Here is a 16,511-nt window from a genome sequence, read left to right as displayed (position 1 = left end):
TGTGAGAACCTCTTATCTTTGTGAGATACCTGAGCGACTCTCACGGCTCTGATCCACTGACCCTGAGGGTCTCCTGGCAGACTGGAGCTCACCTGACCCAGGATTGAGGGCCCCCTCCAGACTGGAGCTCACCTGACCCAGGGCTGAGGGTCTCCTGGGAGACTGGAGCTCACCTGACCCAGGGCTGAGGGTCTCCTGGCAGACTGGAGCTCACCTGCCCAGGGCTGAGGGTCTCCTGGCAGACTGGAGCTCACCTGACCCAGGATTGAGGGTCTCCTGGCAGACTGGAGCTCACCTGACCCAGGATTGAGGGTCTCCTGGCAGACTGGAGCTCACCTGGCCCAGGATTGAGGGTCTCCTGGGAGACTGGAGCTCACCTGTCCCTGGTGGGGCTGTACAAACTGTTGTTTACAGCTCAGAGAAACCTGGTCACAGTGGGCTGATGATATTCGCTAGGCTGGAACCAGTGATGTGCAGATTATAGTGGAATCCCCTGGCTTCTGCTTTCTCAATGCGGTGTTCGTGTACAGTCGACATCTGTATTCACCCTCCATCTCCCTCTCTCCCCAGCCTGGTGTATGGGGGCTCCCGGTCTTCGCACCCCGACTCAGAGCTGCTGCACAGACAGGCCTATGCTACGCCACACCCCCTCCAGGGCTACGCGGCCAATCACCATCCGGCAGGTACGGGGCAGGGCGGGGCCTGGGGGGCAGCTGGGCGGAGTCTCGGTAAGTAGCACCTGGGTCGAGATCTTTTGTTTTGGGTTTTATTTGCGATCTTCAGCAGCATGTGTGGGGTTCTGATAATGGAGGGGTGTGTTGTCCTGTGCTGGGCTGAGACATGTGGGATTCAGTTCTGCTGTGCTTGACCTGTCATATAGTGCAATGGGTTATTCTGTACTGTACTTCATTTGAAATGTGTATTAAATAAGATATATGAGATCACTTTATTAGCCCAATACAATTTCTTGCATGAGGAATGTGTCTTCTCTCAGACCCCAGCTTGCTCTCCATGAGACACACACACAGGGAGAGAAGCTGGGGGTCAGAGCGCAGGGTCAGACATTTATACGGCGCCCCTGGAGCAGCTGGGGTTCAGGGCCTTGCTCAGGGGCCCAACAGAGTAGGCTTCCTCTGTCGGCTGTGGAATTCGAACCGGCAACCTCCCAGCCACAGGAGCAGATCCTGAGCCACAGAGCCACGTGCACATATAAATGTGTGGCAGTGTGTTTGCTGAAGGATAGGTAGTAACACTGGGTGAGAGTGAGTTGTGTTTGCTAGACTAGGCTGTTGAACTGGACTGAACTTCTTCTCTATTCAGTTTCAAGTTTGGGGTCCTGTGTAATCAGTCTGTGTGTTGTACACATACACCCTGCAGCTAATCTTTCTCTGTGCTACCTGTTGACTCAGCGGGGCATGCTGGTGTTGCCATTGACTCTCAGTGCTGCGTTGTTGATCTCAGTGCTGCGTTGTTGATCTCAGTGCTGCGTTGTTGATCTCAGTGCTGCGTTGTTGACTCTCAGTGTTGTGTGTTGTTGATCTCAGTGCTGTGTTGTTGATCTCAGTACTGTGTTGTTGACTCTCAGTGCTGTGTTGTTGACTCTCAGTGCTGCGTTGTTGATCTCAGTGCTGCGTTGTTGACTCTCAGTGTTGTGTGTTGTTGATCTCAGTGCTGTGTTGTTGATCTCAGTACTGTGTTGTTGACTCTCAGTGCTGTGTTGTTGACTCTCAGTGCTGCGTTGTTGATCTCAGTGCTGCGTTGTCGATCTCAGTGCTGTGTGTTGTTGATCTCAGTGCTGTGTGTTGTTGACTCTCAGTGTTGTGTGTTGTTGATCTCAGTGCTGTGTGTTGTTGATCTCAGTGCTGTGTGTTGTTGACTCTCAGTGTTGTGTGTTGTTGATCTCAGTGCTGTGTTGTTGATCTCAGTGCTGTTTGTTGTTGACTCTCAGTGCTGTGTTGTTGATCTCAGTGCTGTGTGTTGTTGACTCTCAGTGCCATACTGATTCTCAGTGCAGTGTTGTTGATTCTCTGTATTATGTTGTTAATTCAATGTGCTGTGTTGTTGACTCTCAGTGCTGTGTTGTTGATCTCAGTGCTGTGTTGTTGACTCTCAGTGTTGTGTAGTTGACTGAATGCTGTGATGTCGACTCAGTGTTGTGTTGTTAATCTCAGTGCTGTGTGTTGTTGACTCTCAGTGCTGTGTTGTTGACTCTCAGTGCCATACTGATTCTCAGTGCAGTGTTGTTGACTCTGTATTATGTTGTTAACTCAATGTGTTGTGTTGTTGACTTTCAGTGATGTGTTGTTGACTCTAAATGCTGTGATGTTGATTCAGTGTTGTGTTGTTCACTCTCAGTGCTGTGTGTTGTTGACTCTGAATGCTGTGTTGTTGACTCTCAATGCTGTGATGTTGACTCAGTGTTGTGTTGTTGACTTGGTGTTGTGGTGTTGACTCTCAGTTTTGTGTGGTTGACTCTGCGTTGTGTTGTTGACTCTCGGTGCTGTTTGTTGTTGACCCTTAGTGCCGTGGTGTTGTTGAATCACAGTGCTGATAGTTCGTTAGACATGTGCAGTTTATTATCAGTCAGTTTTCAATAAAAAACTGAAACCTGACTTAGATGTGTGGGGTTTTCGGTTTGGTAATGGGCAAATGTTCTTGCAATATTTGTGATTTTTGGTGTCTGGCCACAACGTTTCTAAACTCAGAGATCATCTGACAAGGTTTATTGTACAGGAGCTCCGATTTGAGGACGATTGAGGATTTAGTTTGTGCTGGCTTAGTGCCTAAGTAATATTCATATATGTAGTAATGTTAACATTCACTGATCACTTTTGACAGATTGATATATTTAAAGGCTTCACAAAAAATGACAATAAAGTGATTACAAAGATTTTAGAAGTAGTCCAGCACAGGTTGGCCTGTTTTCCTACTGCAGTGAATCGTGCCTGATAATAGTTTTTGAATTTTCACCAACTACACAACATTGTTTTTCTTGCGTAGCTTAACATCGACCTGAAGTGTCTTAAGAGGACCGTGGAGACGGGTTCCGTATCGGAAACACTGGCTCCACAGCAGTGATGAAAGGTCGACTTACAGTGATCGATAAGCAGGATTGTGTTTCTAAAATTTGGGCAAAGGAAGCCAGTGCGAACTATAGAACTGCTACAGATGTAAAACCCCACTTTGAGGTGAATATGGCAGGACAGGTGGTGCTACCTGTGACCAAGGACGCTGTCACACTCTGGGCGCTGTCCTCATCCCGATAGCCACATTGTACACCGTCCGGCTCAAACTTGTCATGTGAAATCGTTGTCCTACAACATGATTGTCAACAAAAATAACCTGGTGTGTAGAAAATTGTGCTTTTGACTCAAACAATCCTAGATATTTGTGTTAGGAAATATATATTTTAAATGATAAAATGTTCTACTAACATACAGTCTAATTAAACAGCATGCATTTACGGGCAAGATTGTCAATGTTTCTGTAAAACCTGCAAAACAGACCAGGTTGGATTCTGTTTTTAGGGAAGAGCTGTAGAATTAAAAAGACACCAGGCAGGAAAATGGAACTGAAAGGAACAGCTTATTTCTCAGCCACAGTCTCCATGACTCTTTAATTTTAATGTGTGTGTCAGCAAAATTTGCTTTTTGGATGTAATGTAGCTGATCTGCATGCATGATTCTTAAAAGACATCATGTAAGACACATGACTTATTGATCACTTTAACAGCACCTGTATACATCTTTTGCTATTTAATGCTGTACATGAATATTATTTTCAGTTTTAAAGTCAGTGTGTAGCATTATTGGATCAGTGATATAACCAGGGTTGAACAAGTTTGTTTTACAAATAAATGCTTTATTTACAGCACGTTATGGTCTTTGAAAAACATAATGTTAACAGCATTTTTTTTATCTATCACTAAAAAAAACAAAAACTGAACCGAAAACCAGATTTTTAAAAGTAAAACTGACTTGAACTGAACTAAAATATCAAAACTGCACATCTGTGCTTTAAGTACTACGTTGTTGATCTCAGTGCTGTGTTGTTTATTGTCAGTGCTGTTTGTTGACTTTCACTGTTGTGTGTTAATCTCAGTACTGTGTTGTTAATCTCAGTACTGTGTTGTTGATCTCAGTGCTGTGTTGCTGATCTCAGTGCTGTGTTGTTGATCTCAGTGCTGTGTTGCTGATCTCAGTGCTGCGTTGTTGATCTCAGTGCTGCGTTGTTGATCTCAGTGTTGTGTTGTTGACTCTCAGTGCTGTGTTGTTGATCTCAGTGCTGTGTTGTTGATCTCAGTGCTGCGTTGTTGATCTCAGTGCTGCGTTGTTGATCTCAGTGCTGTGTTGTTGATCTCAGTGCTGTGTTGTTGTCTCTTGGTGCTGTGTTGTTGATCTCAGTGCTGCGTTGTTGATCTCAGTGCTGTGTTGTTGTCTCTCAGCGCTGTGTTGTCGATCTCAGTGCTGTGTTGTCGATCTTAGTGCTGTGTTGTTGACTCTCAGTGCTGTGTTGTTGAATCTCAGTGCTGCGATGTTGATCTCAGTGCTATGTTGTCGATCTCAGTGCTATGTTGTCGATCTCAGTGCTGTGTTGTCGATCTCAGTGCTGTGTTGTTGTCTCTCGGTGCTGTGTTGTCGATCTCAGTGCTGTGTTGTTGTCTCTCGGTGCTGTGTTGTTGATCTCAGTGCTGTGTTGTTGACTCTCGGTGCTGTGTTGTTGATCTCAGTGCTGTGTTGTTGACTCTCAGCACTGTGTTGTTGACTCTCAGTGCTGTGATGTTGATCTCAGTGCTGTGTTGTTGTCTCTCGGTGCTGTGTTGTTGACTCTCAGTGCTGTGTTGTTGATTTTCAGTGCTGTGTTGTCGATCTCAGTGCTGTGTTGTTGACTCTCAGTGCTGTGTTGTCGATCTCAGTGCTGTGTGTTGTTGATCTCAGTGCTGTGTGTTGTTGATCTCAGTGCTGTGTTGTTGACTCTCAGTGCTGCGATGTTGATCTCAGTGCTGCGATGTTGATCTCAGTGCTGCGATGTTGATCTCAGTGCTGTGTTGTTGACTCTCAGCACTGTGTTGTTGACTCTCAGCACTGTGTTGTTGATCTCAGTGCTGTGTTGTTGATCTCAGTGCTGTGTGTTGTTGACTCTCAGTGCTGTGTGTTGTTGACTCTCAGCACTGTGTTGTTGACTCTCAGCACTGTGTTGTTGATCTCAGTGCTGTGTGTTGTTGACTCTCAGCACTGTGTTGTTGACTCTCAGCACTGTGTTGTTGATCTCAGTGCTGTGTTGTTGACTCTCAGTGCTGTGATGTTGATCTCAGTGCTGTGTTGTTGACTCTCAACACTGTGTTGTTGACTCTCAGCACTGTGTTGTTGACTCTCAGTGCTGTGTTGTTGATCTCAGTGCTGTGTGTTGTTGACTCTCAGTGCTGTGATGTTGATCTCAGTGCTGTGTTGTTGATCTCAGTGCTGTGTTGTTGACTCTCAACACTGTGTTGTTGACTCTCAGCACTGTGTTGTTGACTCTCAGTGCTGTGTTGTTGATCTCAGTGCTGTGTGTTGTTGACTCTCAGTGCTGTGTTGTTGATCTCAGTGCTGTGTGTTGTTGACTCTCAGTGCTGTGTGTTGTTAAACTCAGTGCTGTGTGTTGTTGACTCTCAGTGTTGTGTGTTGTTGATCTCAGTGTTGTGTGTTGTTGACTCTCAGTGCTGTGTTGTTGATCTCAGTGCTGTGTGTTGTTGACTCTCAGTGCTGTGTGTTGTTAAACTCAGTGCTGTGTGTTGTTGACTCTCAGTGTTGTGTGTTGTTGATCTCAGTGTTGTGTGTTGTTGACTCTCAGTGCTGTGTTGTTGACTCTCAGTGCTGTGTTGTTGATCTCAGTGCTGTGTTGTTGTCTATCTGTCCCTTGTTAATGACTCTCTGTCCCTTGTTAATGACTCTCTGTGCCCTGTGTTATTGACTCTCTGTGCCCTGTGTTGACCCTGTCAGGTCTGTCTGGGCTCTTTGACACGGGGCTCCATCACCCCAGCTCTGCGGCCCCTGACGCGTCAGTGATGAACCTCATCTCCGCCCTGGAGTCTCGGGGTCCCCAGCCGGGCCCCTCTGCGTCCTCCTTGCTCTCCCAGTTCAGGACGCCCTCCTGGCAGACAGGTAAGCAGGGCTGCCAGGGCGTGTGGACTGGGCAGCTTGGCCGAGCCGATAGTTTCTGCATCCATCTGTTTGCATCACCCGCAGTGTCCAGTACAGGGGCGCGGGGGGGTGGAGTCTGTACCAGCAAGCAGGGGTGCATGGCAGGGGACACCCTGGACAGGACACCAGTCCATCACAGACACACTCACACAGATTTATGTGATTTATATGTTTATGATTTCTTATCTGTCGCACATCTCCAGTCACTGTTTACACGTCTGTATTGTTCACATTCAAACTGTCTGCATGTTTACTTGCACATTGTCTACTGTTTGTTTGAACATTGTCTTGATGCACTGTCTGCACTTTGTCTTGTTTTTTACACTGGTTTTACAACCGAGAGACTTTCTGTCAGTAAGGATCCCATTGTACCAGTACCGGTCACATACGGCAGTAAAGCTCAAGTTCAAGTTCAAGTTCAAGTTCAAGTTCAAGACACACACACTCTCGCACAGAGACACACACACACACTCACACGCCAGCCCAGGGAGAGCATGCGAACTCCCCGCGGCCGCCGGCTCACGCTCTCTCCTGCTTGTGTTCCCCCGAGGCTGCAGTGACCGTGTCTGTTTTCCAGCGATGCACACTCCAGCCCCGGCAGAGCTCTTCATCTCCGGCGCGCTCCCGGGCTCCGGCACCTTCCCCACCTCCTCCGCGCTGTCCGCCTACCAGCACCCCGCCTCCTTCTCGGGGCGCGGCTTCGCCGGCGTGGCCCCGTCCCTGTCCCTGCAGGACACCCCCACCTTCAGCCCCACCTCCAACGGGCTGCTGTCGCCCCACGACCCGCTGCTGCACATCAAGACGCCGCCCCAGCCCTCCGGCCTCGGGTTCGACCGCCTGCTGTCCTCGCAGGGCTCGGCCTACCGGGGCGGCCAGGACCCGGGGGGGGCGCCGCCCCCGCCGCCGCCGCCGCCGCCGCCCCAGGGCGCGTCCGGCTCCTCCGCGCGCCACCTGCCGCCCCCCCAGTTCAACCTGCTGTCGTCCCAGCTGCCCGAGCAGGCGACCCAGCTGTACAACGCCTCGGTGTTCCCCTCGGCGCCGCCGCACCAGGGCGCCGGGCTGGAGCGGGCCGTGCCGCGGCAGGACAGCGTGATCAAGCACTACCAGCGGCCCGCGGCGCAGCCGCACTCGCTGCAGCACTACCTGAGCTGCGGCGCGGCGGGGTACCAGCAGCTGCCCCCTCACCGGCACGCCGCCGTGTCCTGCAGCCCGCTGGGCGAGCACAGCCCCTCGGCCGAGCCCAAGGCCTCGCGGGCCGAGCAGGGCTACCGGCCCATCATCCAGCCGGCCTACACCAGCGCCCCCTCCTCCTCCTCCTCCTCCTCCTCCGCCAAGGCCTCCAAGAGCAGCTCCAGCAGCGGCTACTCCTCGTCGGGCTCGGGCTCCTCGTCCCGCCAGCCCCACACGCCGCCCTCCGCCTCCTCCTCCTCCTCGTCCTCCTCCTCCTCCTCCTCCTCCTCGGCCTCCTCCGTGCCCAACTCGGCCTCCTCGGCCGCGCCCGCCCCGCCCTCCCGCCAGCAGCCGCCCCCGCCGCCCCCCTCCTCGTCCTCCTCCTCCTCCTCGTCCTCCTCCTCCTCCGTGTCCCAGGCCCCGCCCGCCCCCAAGCCCCCCTGCCTGTCGGGCTACGGCTCGCCGGCGGCGGTCAAGCCCAGCCCGGGGCTGGCGGGCCAGACGCCGCCGCAGTCCTCCTCCTCCTCCTCCTACTCGCCCGGCCAGCCGCCCGCCGCCCACCTGGCCCAGCCCTACGGGGGCTTCAGCTCCCCGCAGGCCCAGGACCTGAGCTCCGCCGGCGGGGGGGGCAAGGGCTACAGCTTCCCGGCGGAGGTGGTGTACGGCGCCGACTCGGCGTACTCTGGCATGCCCGCCCCCCTGGGCGGCGCCGGCAGCCCGTCGCTGGGCTACGGGGGCCCCGGGCACTCCCCGGCCCTGCTGGGGGGCTCCGCGGGCGGGGGGGGCTCGGGGGGCGGCAGCTCGGGCTCGGCCGGCGGCGGGGGCGGCTCGGGGGCCGGGGGGGGCGGCTCCTACCACCTGCCGGACTCCAGCCCCTCCCCCTCGGGCTCCTCGGGCATCATCCGAGGCGGCCTGCCCTCCCCGGCCCCCCGGCCCGCCCAGTCCCCGGGCGGGGGCAAGTACCTGCCCTCCGTGCTGTCCCCCGCCTTCCTGGCCTCCCCGCAGGGGTACCCCGACGCCCGGGGCGGCCCCGCGCCCTACCACGCCCCCAAGCCCAAGCCCGAGCCCGACATGCTGGGCGTGGAGCGGCCCCCCGAGGAGGAGGAGGAGGACGACGACGACTTCCTCATCCAGCACCTGCTGCAGGCGCAGAGCCCCGCGCCCCAGCCCGCGCCCCCCGCCCCGGCCCCCGAGGGCCCCAAGGGCCTGGCCTACGAGCTGGGCAAGAGCTCGGAGGAGCGCTACCACCTGCAGAGCGTCATCCGCACCAACAGCGCCACGGCGGGCGGCGGGGCCGCGGGCAGCCTGGAGAGCCAGCTGGAGCTGTCGCTGAAGAAGCAGAAGGGCGACCGGGCCGGGGGCGCCGCCAGGGACCCCCACGGCCACGGCCTGCCCCACCCCCACCCCCAGCACCACCACGACTCGCTGGGCTCCGTGGTGCACTACAGCCGGGGAGACCCCTACGCCCACCCCCTCCCGCACCCGCACGCGCACCCCCACGCGCAGCACCACCCCCACGGCGACCTCAAGAAGCCCCCCGATCAGGCGGACCTGCCCTACCTGCGCAAGACCCCCGACCAGCAGTCCCAGCAGTCCCAGCATTCCCAGCAGCAGCAGCAGCAGCAGCAGCAGCAGCAGACGCCCCACACGCCCCTGAACCTCCTGGACTCCCCCCCCGAGCAGCAGCCCCCCGCCCCGGCCCACCTGCTGCAGTCGGTGCTGTCCCACACGGCGCGCAAGCCCCTGGAGCCCCCGTCTGCGCAGACGCCGGGCGACGGCCCGTCCTCGCAGCTGCAGCTGCAGCTGCAGTCGCAGTCGCAGGCGCTGGAGGCCCACCTGCAGGCGCACCGCGCGCGCGGGCCGCAGACGCCCGGGCCCCAGCCTTCCCTGGAGCTGCTGGACCCCGCCCTCTCGCAGCCGGCCAGCGCGGAGGGGGCCGGGGGGGGCGGCGGCGGCGGCGGGGCGGCGGGGGGCGACCGGCACCGCCAGCACCGGCACCCCGACCTGCACGACTTCCTGTCGGAGTCGGACCTGGGCCTGCCGGGGCACCTGCACCACCTGCCCGCCCCCCCGCACCCCCACGCCCACCCCCACGCCCACCCGCACCCCCACTCGCACCCCCACGCCCACCACCACCACCCCCACCACCACCCCCACCCCCACCATCACCACCACCACCTGGGGGCGCGGGAGGGCGAGGGCGACCCGCTGAAGGAGGCGCACCAGTTCGGGCCGGCCAGCCCGCCGGGCAAGGGGGGGCCGGGCGCCAAGCCGCCGCCCTCGCGCTTCGTGCCGCTGACGTCCATCTGCTTCCCGGACGCGCTGCTGCAGGACGAGGACCGCGCCTTCTTCCCCAGCATGGAGGACATGTTCTGTGGCGACGACTACAAGCCCAGCTGCGGCGCCGGCGCCGGCCCGGACGGGCCCGAGGGCCGCCGGGGGCAGGAGGGCCTGGACGGCGTGAAGGCGGGGCCCGGGGGCGGCGGCGGCGGCGGCGGCGGGGGCTACGACCTGCTGGGCCCCGGCGAGGGCGGCTACGCGCCCTACTGCGGGGGGCTGGCGGAGCCGGGCGGCGCCATGCACCTGGACCTGGACTCGCTCAAGGCCCACGAGCTGCCCTCCACCGTCAACGCCGAGCAGCTGGGCCTGATCCAGTCGCAGCCGGCGGCGCCGCCGGGGGGGCTGGGCCTGGGCGCCGCGGGGGACTCCTCCGCCGCCAAGATGCTGGGCGGGGGCGGCGCGGGGGCCGCGGGGGGCGCGGGGGGGCTCACCTCGCCCATCTTCTGCTCCTCGCGCCCCAAGAAGCTGCTGAAGACCAGCTCCTTCCACCTGCTGAAGCAGCGCCGGGACCCCCAGGGCCAGCCGCCCCCCAAGAAGAGCTACGCGCAGGAGTACGAGTTCGAGGACGACGAGGACAAGGCGGACGTGCCCGCCGACATCCGGCTCAACAGCCGCCGCCTGCCGGACCTGCTGCCCGACCTGGTGTCCAGCTGCCGCAAGGCCGGGGGCGGGGGGGGCGGGGGGGGCGCGGGCCTGAGCCCCCTGATGGGGGACCTCGACTTCTGCCACTCCGCCGGGTACCCCTCCCTGGGGCCCCCGCCCCCGGGCCCCGCCCTGCTGCCCGAGGGCCCCAAGAAGAGGGGCCGCAAGCCCACCAAGCCGAAACGCGAGGGCCCCCCCCGGCCCAGGGGCCGCCCCCGCATCCGGCCGCTCCCCGAGCCCCACGGGGGCCTGAGCGCCGGGGCCGCGGAGCCGAAGAGGGGCCGCGGCCGAGGGCGGGGCCGGGGCCGGAAGGAGGAGGGCGCGGAGCCGCCGGGGGCCGGCGGCGGCCTGGAGGGAGACCCCCAGAGCAAGCTGGAGCCCATCAGGCCCATCAAGGTGAGCCGGGACTCGGGGTGACCGCTGCCCTGGGCCAGCCCGGGGGCGAGGCGGAGGGGGCGGCCGAGAGGGCCGTCTGGGGAGGCTCAGGGGGTGTGAGGGCACGGGGGCAGATCAGACGGCTGCGCGACGCTAATTATCTTCCCCCGCTCCCTGTTCCCCTCGCCCTGCAGCTCCCAGCTCACAGCCCCACTGGAGCCCAGCAGTGTGGGCCTGGCCAGTACCTGGAGGGGAGACTGCTGGGAGAGCTGAGGCTGCTGCTGGGAGAGGTGTTAGTGGGGCCAGCAGGGGGCGCTCACCCTGCGGTCTGTATGGGTCCTGATGCCCCAGTATAGTGACGGGGACACTAGACTGTAAACAGGCTCTGTCCTTCGGATGAGACGTCAAACCGAGGTCCTGACTCTCTGTGGTCGTGAACAATCCCAGGGTGCCTCTCGAGAAGAGTAGGGGTGTCACCCCAGTGTCCTGGCCAAACTCCCCCCTGGCCTTTACCCCTCATGGCCTCCTAATAACCCCCCTCTCTGAACTGGCTCCATCCCTCTGCTCTCCTCCCACTGAGAGCTGGTGTGTGTGAGAGGACTGGAGCATCATCCAGGTGGGGGTGCAGGGGATCCCCATGAGCTGTAAAGAGCTCTGAGTGGGGTGTGCAGGCAGGCGCTATATAAGTGTGAGGAGTTAATATTATTATTATTATTATTATTATTATTATTATTATTATTCTTCGTTCCCAGTGGGTGACTCTTCGTTTCCATGTTTTAAGAGTAGTTCTAACTGAGCACTATTGTCTTTCTCCCTGTCTCTCCTCTTTCTCATCCTCCCTCCACTCTCTCCTCTCTCCTCTCCTCTCTCCCTTCTCTTACCTCTCTCTCCACCTCCCTCCTCTTCTCTCTCCTCTATCTGCCCCCCCCCTGTGTTTTGTACAGATCAAGCTGCCCCTGCCCCCAAACCCCCCCTCAGACACCCTGCTGCGCACTGACCCACTTGGCGGTTCTGACCCGGTTCTGTCAGACGGCTCTGGGGGCTCAGCTCCCCTGGGCCTCAGTCCCAGCTCCACCGGTCCCGTTCTGGACCTGAACAGAACCCAGGAGAAGATTAAGCAGAAGGTCCAGGAGGTGAGTCTCACTGTAGGCCGACAACTGCCCCCTATCCTGGTGCCCCTCGGTGTTGGTAGTTCAGTGCTGCCCCCTAGTGGCGACCTGAGACAAGGCGCCTGTAGTTCAGTGCTGCCCCCTGGTGGCGACCCGAGACAAGGCGCCTGTAGTTCAGTGCTGCCCCCTGGTGGCGACCTGATGGAAAGGCATCTGCTCCCCTGGTTAGCAGACCTGGCCGGCAGCAGCTGTCAGGCTGGTCCTCTGCTCTGTTCTCCACAGTGGGGCAAAGAGACTCACAGTCATCCCTCTTCCACATGAACTATCAGCGCTGGGGGGGGGTCTCTGCTCTCCTGGGGGTTGTGGTCTCAGGGGGGTCCCTGCCCTGTGGGGTCCCTGCCCTGTGGGGTCCCAGCCCTGTGGGGTCTTTGCTCTACAGGGTGCCTGTATTGTTGGGGTCCCTGCCCTGTGGGGTCCCTGTACTATTGGGGTCCCAGCCCTGTGGGGGTCTTTGCTCTACAGGGTGCCCGTACTGTCGGGGTTCCTTCCCTGTGGGGTCCCTGTACTGTTGGGGTCCCAGCACTGTGGGGTCCCTGTACTGTTGGGGTCCCAGCCCTGTGGGGGTCTTTGCTCTACAGGGTGCCCGTACTGTCGGGGTTCCTTCCCTGTGGGGTCCCTGTACTGTTGGGGTCCCAGCACTGTGGGGTCTCTGTACTATTGGGGTCCCAGCCCTGTGGGGGTCTCTGCTCTACATGGTCCCTGTACTGTTGGGGTCCCAGCACTGTTGGGGTCCCGCCCTGGGGGCTCTCAGCTCCATGGGGCTCATGTGCTGCGACCCCCCTCTCTCTCCCAGGTGGAGGAGAAGCAGCCGGAGATGAAGTCGGGGTTCATGGCTTCGTTCCTGGATTTCCTCAAGTCCGGGAAGAGGCAGCAGCTGCCCGGCGGGGGCGGGGGCGCAGGCGGGGAGCCCCCCGCGCCCGGAAAGCCGGGGGGCCGCCCCTCGCCCCCGCCGCCCCCGCCCCCGCCCGCGCCGGCCTTCGGGGAGGTGGCGGACGGGGAGGGGGCGCTGTCGCTGGGGGGGTGCCCCAGCCCCTGCAAGCGGCTGGACGAGGAGCTGAAGAGGAACCTGGAGACGCTGCCTTCCTTCTCGTCCGACGAGGAGGACTCGGTCAGCAAGAACCAGGACCTGCAGAAGAGCATCTCCTCGGCCATCTCCGCGCTGTACGACACGCCGCAGCCCCTCGCGGCCCCCCCGCCGCCGCCGCCGCCGCCCCCCGAGCCCGAGCCCGAGCCGGACACCGAGCCCGAGCCCCAGCCCGAACCCCAGCCCGAGCCCCAGCCCGAGCCCCAGCCCGAGCAGGGACTGGAGATGGACAGGAGCCAGGCAGTGCAAGGTAAAGACATGGAGACACGCTGACCACTGGACACCCCAGCGCACTGACACTGACCACTGGACACTCCAGCACACTGACACTGACCACTGGACACTCCAGCACACTGACACTGACCACTGGACACTGCAGCGCACTGACACTGACCACTGGACACTCCAGCACACTGACACTGACCACTGGACACTGCAGCGCACTGACACTGACCACTGGACACCCCAGCACACTGGCACTGACCACTGGACACTCCAGCACACTGACACTGACCACTGGACACTCCAGCACACTGACACTGACCACTGGACACTGCAGCGCACTGACACTGACCACTGGACACCCCAGCACACTGACACTGACCACTGGACACCCCAGCACACTGACACTGACCACTGGACACACTGCAGCACACTGACACTGACCACTGGACACTGCAGCGCACTGACACTGACCACTGGACACTGCAGCACACTGACACTGACCACTGGACACCCCAGCACACTGACACTGACCACTGGACACTCCAGCACACTGACACTGCTCACTGCAGCGCACTGACACTGACCACTGGACACTGCAGCACACTGACACTGACCACTGGACACCCCAGCACACTGACACTGACCACTGGACACTCCAGCACACTGACACTGCTCACTGCAGCGCACTGACACTGACCACTGGACACTGCAGCACACTGACACTGACCACTGGCCACTCCAGCACACTGACACTGGGCACTTCAGTTCAGCAGTGCTGACCAGTACCCCACTGGGCACTACCGTGCTTGTCCCCTCTGGCTGTTCCAGGGTCACCCGAGGCGCCCCCAGAGCTGCCCCCCGCTGTGTCCACTCCCAGCCCTCTGCCCTGCGGGGGGGAGCCGGGAGCCGGAGGAGACGACCAGGAGACCGGCGCCCCCAGCCCCCCCTGCCTTCCGTCCCCCGCCCCCCCCTCCCTGCCCCTCCCTCCCCCGCCTGCCCTGGCCCCTGCCCCGACACCCCCCCTGCTCTCCGCCGCCAGCCCCCCGCCCCCACCGCCGCCGGCGCCGCAGCCCCCCTCCGAGCCCCCGCCGCCCTCGCCTCCGGCCCCCCCGCCCTCGCCGCCCTCGCCCGAGACCCCCGAGGAGCCCCCGGACTCGCGGCCCCTGCACCTGGCGAAGAAGCAGGAGAGCGCGGCCGTGGCGGGCGAGAGCGAGGAGGAGGAGAGCGAGAGCGGCGGCGAGGGCATCTTCCGCGAGAGGGACGAGTTCGTGGTGCGCACCGAGGACATCGGCGCCCTCAAGGTACCCGGCCAGCGCCGCGGGCTGCGTCTCACTCCCCTCACTCCTCTCTCACTCCCCTCTCACTCCCCTCTCACTCCTGTCTCACTCCCCTCTCACTCCGTCTCACTCGTTTCACTCCTGTCTCACTCCCCTCTCACTCCGTCTCACTCGTTTCACTCCTGTCTCACTCCCCGCTCACTCCTGTCTCACTCCCCTCTCACTCCTGTCTCACTCCCCTCTCACTCGTTTCACTCCTGTCTCACTCCCCTCTCACTCATCTCACTTGTTTCACTCCTGTCTCCCCTCTCACTCCTGTCTCACTCCCTGCTCACTCCTGTCTCACTCCCCTCTCACTCCTGTCTCACTCCGTCTCACTCGTTTCACCCCTGTCTCACTCCCCTCTCACTCTGTCTCACTCGTCTCACTCCTATCTCACTCCCGTCTCACTCCCTGCTCACTCCTGTCTCACTCCCCTTTCACTCGTTTCACTCCTGTCTCACTCCCCTCTCGCTCTGTCTCACTCGTCTCACTCCCCGCTCACTCCTGTCTCACTCGTTTCACTCCTGTCTCCCTGCTCACTCCTATCTCACTCCCCTTTCACTTGTTTCACTCTTCTCTCCTCACTCGTCTCACTCGTTTCACTCCTGTCTCCCTGCTCACTCCTATCTCACTCCCCTTTCACTTGTTTCACTCTTCTCTCCTCACTCGTCTCACTCGTTTCACTCCTGTCTCACTCCCCTCTCACTCTGTCTCACTCGTCTCACTCCTGTCTCACTCATTTCACTCTTCTCTCCTCACTCCCGTCTCACTCCCCTCTCACTCCCGTCTCACTCCCCTCTCACTCCTGTCTCACTCGTTTCACTCCTGTCTCACTCCCTGCTCACTCCTGTTTCAGTCCTCTCACTCATCTCATTCCTCTCTCATTCCCCTCTCACTCTGTCTCACTCCTCTCTCCTCACTCCTGTCTCGCCCCCCTCTCACACTGTCTCACTGCCTGCTCACTCCTGTCTCAGTCCTCTCTCACTCCTGTCTCACTACCCTCTGACTCTGTCTCACCCTCCTGTTTGAGTCTCACTCCTTTCTGTGTCTCACTCTGCCTCACTCCGCCTCTCCCCCCTCTCACCCCTCTCCCGCTCTCTGTCGCCCCCTGCCAGCTGGCTCTGCAGACGGGCCGGGAGCCACCCCCTATCTGGCGCGTGCAGAAGGCTCTGCTGCAGAAGTTCACCCCCGAGATCAAGGACGGGCAGAGGCAGTTCTGCGCCACCAGCAACGTGAGGCCCCGCTCCTCGCCTTCGGATCAGACCGAATCACAGTCGAATCGCGTTTCTCGATCAAACGCACAGCAAGACGGCGTGCAGCCGTAGTTGCTGGCAATGAAATGTCTTTTCTGCGAGCTCACAAAAATCACAAGAAACACGAAAATCACTCAATTAAGCTTACGAAAATAAGGGTACATGATAATAGATGCAATAGAGATGGAATAAAACTCAGTGTGAGTCGAGCTGCTGTGTGTCCAGGGTGTGTGCAGAATATACAAGTAGTGGGGTTGTGCTGAAGACAGTGGAGACTGTGTGTCCCTGTAGCCGTCACAGGTGACCTGCTGAAGGAGCTGCAGGCGGGCTGTTGAGCAGTCTTACTGCCTGGAGGTAGAAGCTGTCCTGTAGTCTGTTGGACCTGGTCCGAATGCTTCGGTACCGTTTACCGGACAGTAGGAGGGAAACCAGTTTGTGACTGGGATGACCGGGGTCCTTGAGAATGGACCTGGCCTAAGAGCTCCCTTCTGCAGTGTCCTCCCCTTTCAGAGCTGTGTGGGATCTCCGCCTGCGCCCAATGACCTTGTCCCCGCCTCTCCGCAGTACCTGGGCTACTTCGGAGACGCCAAGAACCGCTACCAGCGCCTCTACGTCAAGTTCCTCGAGAACGTCAACAAGAAGGACTACGTGCGGGTCTGCTCGCGGAAGCCCTGGCACCGGCCCCTGCAGGCGCTCAGGTCCGCCCCCCCGCCGCCCGCAGGCGTCACACCCCTCGCCGGGACCCCCAGCCC

General features: G+C 59.5%; 1 protein-coding gene across 4 annotated transcripts in view; it reads left to right on the top strand.

The window, feature by feature from the left end:
* The window catches only part of prr12b (proline rich 12b), a 31,227-nt gene that overhangs the window by 7,372 nt on the left and 7,344 nt on the right, over positions 1-16,511 (top strand). The window contains exons 2-9 of one of the 4 annotated variants that reach the window (XM_069191761.1): positions 571-683; positions 5,982-6,143; positions 6,733-10,730; positions 11,654-11,842; positions 12,672-13,212; positions 14,016-14,488; positions 15,622-15,738; positions 16,324-16,457. In XM_069191761.1, coding sequence (XP_069047862.1) covers positions 571-683; positions 5,982-6,143; positions 6,733-10,730; positions 11,654-11,842; positions 12,672-13,212; positions 14,016-14,488; positions 15,622-15,738; positions 16,324-16,457 — 5,727 coding nt within the window. Of the gene's footprint in view, positions 1-570; positions 729-5,981; positions 6,144-6,732; positions 10,731-11,653; positions 11,843-12,671; positions 13,213-14,015; positions 14,489-15,621; positions 15,739-16,323; positions 16,458-16,511 lie in introns of all 4 variants that reach the window. The other 3 variants (XM_069191760.1, XM_069191759.1, XM_069191762.1) reach the window with 3 other exon arrangements.

The sequence above is a fragment of the Lepisosteus oculatus genome, chromosome 7, assembly GCF_040954835.1.
Source record: "Lepisosteus oculatus isolate fLepOcu1 chromosome 7, fLepOcu1.hap2, whole genome shotgun sequence".
NCBI lineage: Eukaryota > Metazoa > Chordata > Actinopteri > Semionotiformes > Lepisosteidae > Lepisosteus > Lepisosteus oculatus.
Note: the sequence above shows the minus strand (reverse complement) of the source record. Positions and strands in the feature narration are given on the sequence as shown.